At 35.2% G+C, this 8013-nt stretch overlaps 1 protein-coding gene across 1 annotated transcript; it reads right to left on the reverse strand.

Moving 5' to 3' along the window:
* Nucleotides 1–308: 308 nt before the first annotated feature.
* On the reverse strand, nt 309–4001 carry LOC134527341 (uncharacterized). The gene is made up of 2 exons (XM_063359933.1): nt 3647–4001; nt 309–2156 (listed from the first exon to the last, which is right to left on the reverse strand). Exons 1-2 carry the CDS (start codon nt 3789–3791, stop codon nt 1318–1320), a joined length of 984 nt encoding a protein of 327 aa, XP_063216003.1. The 5' UTR covers nt 3792–4001; the 3' UTR covers nt 309–1317.
* Between the last annotated feature and the right edge of the window lie 4012 nt (nt 4002–8013).

Consider the following 8013-nt stretch of genomic DNA (forward strand, 5'->3'; position numbering starts at 1 on the left):
TAATTGAACAAATCAGTAACTATTCTCCACGCGAATAAATAAATTGTATATACTTAAAAAAAATGATAGTGTCGATTGCTAGCCGTTAAGAAAACCGGGGAGAAAAAAACACAAGCAGCGTAACGATAAATCCGTAGCATCACTGTTGCGTCATTTCTACCTCTCTTCCGCCGGTCGTTACAACTAGCATATAGCATGCTACGCCAGAGGCTTGCCAGGAGGAAGGGGGGGTGTTATCCCCCCCTTAGCCACTATTTTTTTTCTTATCTGAAAGCAGGTTAGCTAAAAACCTGAGTGTCTTAGGCCCTCCTCACACGGGGATACTGAAGTTGCCTACAAAACGATCGCTGGTAGCCTGGAGACTAGGCAACTGTGTGACTGGGTGACTCTAGTCGCCCGTTATCTTCACACGACGCTACTAAAATATCAGAGACTGGGAGGAAAAAATGCATCGTGAGTACAGCCCGAGTATCTTGTGGAACCGTGAAGTGCCTATATATTGTATGTAATGTCCAGTGATAACAGCAGTGACGATAGTGATATTGTTATCCAATATTATCAACATTATAGAAAACGAAGTAGGAAAAGATTGTGGGTTCATCCATATATAGAAAGGAACATTAATTGTAGATTATTTGTCGCGGCCAAAGAATTGCAAGAGACAGACTCAAAATTCATCGCTTTCTACAGAATGACGAAGGAGACTTACCAAATGTTAACGGAAATTGTTACACCTGCGATGTATTATAGGGATACCACTATGAGGGAATGCGTGAGCCCCGGTGAACGATTGCTGATAACTTTGAGGTAAGTAAGTTAAGAAATACAAATTATTACGAATTTTTGTTAAGGCACTTCTAAATGTTTCCCTTCAACACAAATCTATTTCTTTCCAAGTATTTTAACGTATATACTGATGCTTGGCGAATAAAAACAATGTATGCATTTTAACTTGAGGCCGCAATTACTTATTTTATCTGTGGAAAATGGCTGTTGTATGGATCTTAAGAATGTGCACTTTAACGTTAACAGGTTAAATAATCTAAAGTTATTTATACCCAAGTATTCCAGTCAACTGAAAGGTGAAAGTATAAACATATCTTATGCATAAATTCATTCCAATGTTTAATTCAAATATACCTAAGAAATACACATTCAAATAATGTACTGCAAAAGAAAAAATGTATATATATAAACTATTTAAAGAATACCCATTACACAAACATTCAAATCATGACTGTAAACACAAAAATAAACAACATAATAGAGATAAAAACACGTACACCAAAGTTATATGTTTACACACCCAACAAAACATCACATCACATTATGTTCCTGCTCATATTGTAAAGTCTCTTGGATGACTTCAAAATACTGTTGCGTTTCAGTATCTTGTACTTTCTGTGGAATAGTTTGATTTCCAGGCGACGAACAAATTGAAGCATTATCTGTAGCCAACGATGAATGCGTGGAAACACTGTAGGAGTAAGTTGGGGTCTGTTGGTAAGCTGGTACGTGTTGGTGCATGTCTTTTGGATTCGTGATGTCATCAATAAGCTGCAGAACCCTACGTCGGAATGATTTCATTTGTGCATCTGTCAAAGGTTCGATTTCTGGTAAAAGGCTTAGAAGAAACGACTTTTTTACTTGCCTATCATCGTTTGAATTCGATTCAAGTTTCCTTTTCTTTGCATTCATGTATTCCATAAAGGACTTGTCCACTTCCGTCACTGTTTGCTTTTTACGCTTTGATAAATTATCTTTTGGGTTGGAAAAGGGATCATGAGTCATTTGTTGGGAATGATGAGCATGTTCTTGCGAGAAGTCAGTATTTGGCAGCATAGGTGAAGGAAGGGAAAGTTGTGGTGTTGTAGTTAGTATTGCGTTATCTGAGATATATTCCTCCTCTTCAGCCGCAACGTCTTCCGTATTTTGTGTTGGGTCAGATGAACTGTGTTCCAGGTTTTGTTCATTGATGACTTCTGGCAAATTCCCCGATGGTGTACCAAGCGTTTTTATGAATGGTAGGGTAAATTTCATTGCCTCCGATAGATAATATGGTTTCTTATTTTTGGAACTTGAACCACTTGGAGGTGGCTTTATGTGACGGACAAAAACTGAACGGAGATTTTTCCATTTTTCTTTGCATTCGTTAACTGAAAACAAACAACATTGTTCACATAAATATAAATCGTTGCAATGGATGAATTCCTAACTAATTTACAGTAAACAAAAAACAAATACAAAAGTGAAGTAGTATTAAGTATAATCCAGATATATACAACATATGTTTATTATTTGAAGAAAAAATATATAAATGGTACATGGGGAATGTATTATGAAGTAAAATTTAATTTAACTTTGTTGCAGGTATTTGGCAACAGGAGGTACATTTGTATCGCTGTCGATGTACTTTGCTAGAGGAGAAAGCACAGTTATCAACATCATACGAGAAACTACCAAATTAATTTGGGAATCGTTGAAAGAGTCCTACATGCCTGTCCCAGGAGAAGAAAAGTGGAGAATGATAGCACAGCGTTTCTATTCACTGTGGAATTTACCCAATTGCTTGGGTTCATTGGACGGTAAGCATATTCGAATAGAAAAATTACCTGGAACTGGCTCAAGTAACTTTAATTACAAAATGTATCACTCAATAGTGCTGCTGGCTAGCAGTGATGCAGATGGTTTCTTCACTCTTATTGAAACTGGCTATGCAGGTAGAAACAGCGATGGAGGAGTGTTTCGCGCATCAGCTGTCAAACACTGGATTGCAAATGGAGGACTAGACATACCACCGCCTTCACGATTACCAGATGACGACAATGAGATTGACTTTCCTTTTTACTTTGTTGGAGATGAGGCCTTTCCATTGTCACAATATTTGCTGCGTCCTTACCCTCAGAGAACACTTGATGATGTTAAAAGAATATTCAATTACAGATTGAGCAGAGGACGGAAAACAGTGGAGTGCGCTTTCGGAATGATGGCAGAAAAGTTCCAAGTGTTGAACACTGCTATTCGCTGCCGAACTACGGAAAGAGTGGTTGATGTAATAAAATCTGTCTGCATTCTTCACAACTTCATTCGGAAAAGTGAAGGTATTAAATATTTTGCTGGTGAACCATTTGGCAACTCAGAAACGCCCAACATCAATCCACAGCCACTAGAAGACCTAACGTTACATGATCGGTCTACTGCTCATGAAGTGCGGAATTACTTGGCAAACTATTTTCTAACACCCCGGGCTTCTGTTCCATGGCAGTGGAAATACTGTTACAATAACTAATTAGGTATTAAAGTATTTCATGTGTTTTTGTAGGTTACTGTGAGTATGACAACAACTTTGAACATGTGGTAAGTTTTATCGAAGTTCGTAAAAACCATGCGTAATTCCCTTGGGAACCAAGAAAAGATATCAATAGAAAGTAATTTTTATACGTTACAAACGTTTTAGAATAAGGTATTTCTTCGAAGGACGAATAACCATTGTATAAAAACTATATTTCTTTTACTAATAATGTATTTGTGAGATACTAAATATAAAACATGCTGTTTACATATACATTTTGGTTTTTCACAAGTTAGTTTATTATGATAGATATTTTATATCTAATTATTGTTGTTTAAGATATTGTCAACTTACCTGTGAGTTGCACTTCTTTTGCGACATCATTCCATGCTTTGTCAGTCACATCCTTTTTTGAATACCCTTTCAACTTGTAGTTATAGAGTTCTGGGTGTTTCTCAACTTCGTTTACAAATTTGATATTAAACGCCTGCTCGCCCATTGTTCGCTACAATACAGTATCGCGCCGCGTAGGCTACTGGAGTAGCGTGGAGACCAGCATGCTGAGTCGCCGGGATTTACGTTGCTTACGACTTCCAGTCTCCGCCACTCCAGTATCGCCGTCTGAGTGACGCCATGCCTATCTACATGACGAGTCGCTCGGTCGCCGAGTCTCGCGGTATCTAAGCAACTTCAGTATCCCCGTGTGAGGAGGGCCTTACTGTTATCACCGGCCACTGCACTGGAGGGGAAGAGTAAGCAAGCCCTACCGATTCTCCTTCTCTTCCCCTACCCCTGTCACGAGCAGAAACTATAAGGTTGTGATGTGACGGGTCCCAAGCTTTCAAATATCTTACACCTATTGTATTTAACCAACGCCGTAATTATAAGCAGGTGGTGACTGGGTAACTCTTCAAGCTAAAGTAATTGTGTCCAAGAATAGGCCAGTTCTGCCGAAACCCAACAATTTTTATTCTTTTTTTTTTTTTGTATTGTCGAGCTTCGAGCATGATTTATGATTTTGAGTGGACGTGGACAAGGCACTTGGATTGATTAAAATATCTTTAATTAATTTCTTACTTCATCACTCAAACAATTTTTTTATTGAAAAATTAATAATATTTTACCATTACCTACAATATTTAAAGTTAAGTACCGAAAACTGCACAAACAGCACTATTTTACACCTTACATTTAGTTGTGGACGCTGCCGCGCCGCGCCGCGCTGCCCCGGTGTGTACGGGTCGGCGCCGACAAAAGCGCGTCGCCCGAGACAGTTGCGCGGGCGGGCCCAGATTCCTGACTGAGGGGGCGTCACTTCCGGTCCGGCGGGCCCGAGACGAGGCGACAGCCTCTTGGGGAGGGCTGCTCCCCTCTCCCACGCGTCAACCTTTCAACAGACGGACATTATCAACCTTACTCACTGAAACTGAGGAAAACATTTTCTTGAAACTAGGACATGTTTGAATGGTTGTAGGATGTTTGCTTGTGACTTTAATGTGTTCATTTTGCCAGACTGTGCCTCACATGCTAATGTTATGTCCTAATGTATTATTTTTATTTGGCTTAAGGCTAAGTAGGTTGAACTTAACCAGTTCCTGCCAATGATGGCGTCTTATTTACTTCGTTCATAGAGTGGCTGAACTAGGATTGGGTAAAATTAATTATTTCTTTTGACGATGCAGTTCAGTTTTCGCCTCTGAAAAGTAAGGGTAGTGTTTAAAAGTTTAGGAAATTATAGATAGTAAACATTTGTACCGGTAAAGTTTCGGCGCATGAACTCTTGTTTGATCCTAGAGACACCGTAACTTTCTAAATCACCAAATCCTGGGATCTCAGTTTTGGAACTGCATTCTAATTATTTAAGTACTGTGTGTAATCGCCAGCTTAATTATCTCAATTTTAATGCCAAAAATTGTTGACTAAATCTCTGTATCAAACTACTCATTTGGACAAATCACTGTAGCTGATTAGGTAAAAAAAATCAATCTTGAACCTCAAGAAATTTGTGGGGGAACTTGATTTCATTCAAGATTTATTTTAAATCCAATCCCAAGTTTCAAAATAATAGTGATTTAGCTAAATTTACACCAGTGCCATTAGACAAAATTTCGCCAAAGAAATAGCTGCTACATAGAGTAGGCATTTTGTGTTCGTTTTGAAACAAATTAACTTAATTACATTCATATATATATCACATTTTTACTGTTCTCAGTTATTTTGCGTTATGATGAATAGTGTGTTCTCTCAAGGATAATAAATTAAAATATATGAACGTACGCTATTTGTGTTTGATGTCAAGTAGAATATTGTTTCATCTTGAAGTACAACAAAATATCGAGTCCGTTCATGTGTGGCTATCATTACAATTAATTTGCACATTATTATTGATCTGCTTTATTACACACCTCAGAGAAAGCTAACAAAGTACTTTTACCATAATAGATGACACAAATAAACGGTACTCTTACACTACACTGCCGTATTACACTAATTAATCTATTCCTCAAATGACAATTTAAATTCTATGAGTGCTCATTCAAGGTTAGTTGTATGAGAATACCTTAAACATTCGTAAAATAATATGAAGGAAAAAGGTTTTCTCCCTTCAAAGATGTCATGATATTACCGCACTCGTTCATAAAATTGTTATGCATGTTATACGGTTTTTACATGAATAAAATCAAAGCAGACATGAGGACTGCCGACAGAAGTGAAAACGTTTTGCAAATTTTACGAAAAAATATTATCACAACAAATTTGATTAATCACGTTAGTAAAATAACTCCTAAATTACTATAAAATACGCATTGCTTAGTAAATGTAGGTATTAAAATAAATAATTGTTTAAAAAAAACTAAAAAAATACGCTTTATATAGAAAACCAAATCAAAAAATAGAAAATAAATTTTAATAAATTTGAATGAAGTATAGTGTAAAAAATTTTAACAAATATAATTTAATAATAGTGTATATAAGAAAAAAATTTATCTTATTAAAAAAAAAGCGTGGGGTGCTTTTTAAGATATTATCGAAATGATAATTCTTCTACTCATATACGTCAATAAAATATTTATAACTATTGACACCATCCACCCTACGCTTTTTTTAAAAATAAAATACATTTTTTTTCTCATATATACTATTATTAATTTATATTTATTAAAAAAATTTACACTATTTTTGATTCAAATTTATAAAAAAATATTGTCTATTTTTTATATTGGTTTTCTATATAAAGCGTGTTTTTAGTTTTTTTATATATTTTTTTCTACTTTTTAGTTTGGTTTATTTATAATTTAAAGTGATACTTCTTTATCGACGTATGAAAGAAATTTTATAACAATGTAAAAAAAACTTGATAGTGTTTACATCAATTTACTATTTAAGTAGATTTTGAATAGATATTGGCTGCAGTTAAAATAAAATCGATAAATATTGTTTTATCTCAGAAGTGCCTCTAGATGTGTCTCAATTTTTTGATTTATTACATGACTTTACTATTTAAGTGAATTTGAGTAGATATTGGCTGCTTCTAAAATATATATCCAATATAGCGTGTTGAAGAACTACAGTACTCAATAATTTCAATATCCTGCTATGAAAATCAATATATTCGGGAAGTCATTGATGTTTATTCTAAGTCAGCATATCTGATGGGTGACCATCCTTTGTTTGCAAATGTCTCACAAAAAACTTTCTCCCATTTGTTCCAGTCCGATTCCACTGTAAGTTTCATTTGCATGCAGTTGTACCAAACTACACTGGAGTATTCTAAGAAATGTTTTAAAATTTCTATTTTCTTTTTGTCTTCTTTGATTAGGAAACGTTCACATTCTTTGTTGAAATCTTTAATCCACTGGTAAGCATTTAAGTTTATGCCCGTGAATTTCTCAATCATGAAATCTTTTGCAATTTTCCCTAAATTTTGTGTTTCAGATACATTTTTTTTTTCTTCAAGAAATTTTTCTAACAGTTTTTCCAATTTTTTATTTTATCCACTAGGTATAGATTCAGCACTTTTTGCTTTTTTCCTCAATTTCTTCCAGGTAAAAATCCTTAAACTGTAAGTTTTGCTCTCTATCCAAATATTTTTTTGATATACCTATCACCTGTCAAACTTATCCATATTTTCCATGTTTGATGTCTTTTATTTAATGATTTACTGACCATGGCATAGTATGGAGTATTTGTAACTGCTTGGTGTAGATTTGCAGGTTGGTGTTCGAGTGGAATTTCAAAAATCTGCCCATCAGGTGTAGCTATTGAGGTTATGCATATGGTGTTTGATTTCCCATCTGCTGTTGGTTTCACAGCAAAATCAAACCTCCATTTTTCCATTTTTCGTGAAATATTTGCAGAAAATGTTGTGCTATAATAATGTTTCTCTCTTGGTTAATTGGTAAAATGAAACAAAGACGTATTTGTGTTTCTCTATTTAACGAAAGAAACAAAATTTAAAGCCCTTATTTCAGTTTTTTTTCTTTCATATTTTTACAAATATAGATAATATTCTCTTCAAGAAAGTATATTGTTCACAATAATCATAACCCACTCTCACTCATAGAGTAAGTAAAGGGAGAGGCGCCACTCCCATAGTAATGATCGTTTGCTTAAATTTGTAAACAAAACCCTTGCGATCATACCATTTCTTTGCAACTTGACAACGAAAAAATTACAGCCAGATACAACCTGAGAAAAGTTTAGCGTGTGATAGTTGGCAC

This window comes from Bacillus rossius, chromosome 1 (genome assembly GCF_032445375.1).
Source record: "Bacillus rossius redtenbacheri isolate Brsri chromosome 1, Brsri_v3, whole genome shotgun sequence".
Classification (NCBI taxonomy): Eukaryota; Metazoa; Arthropoda; class Insecta; order Phasmatodea; family Bacillidae; genus Bacillus; species Bacillus rossius.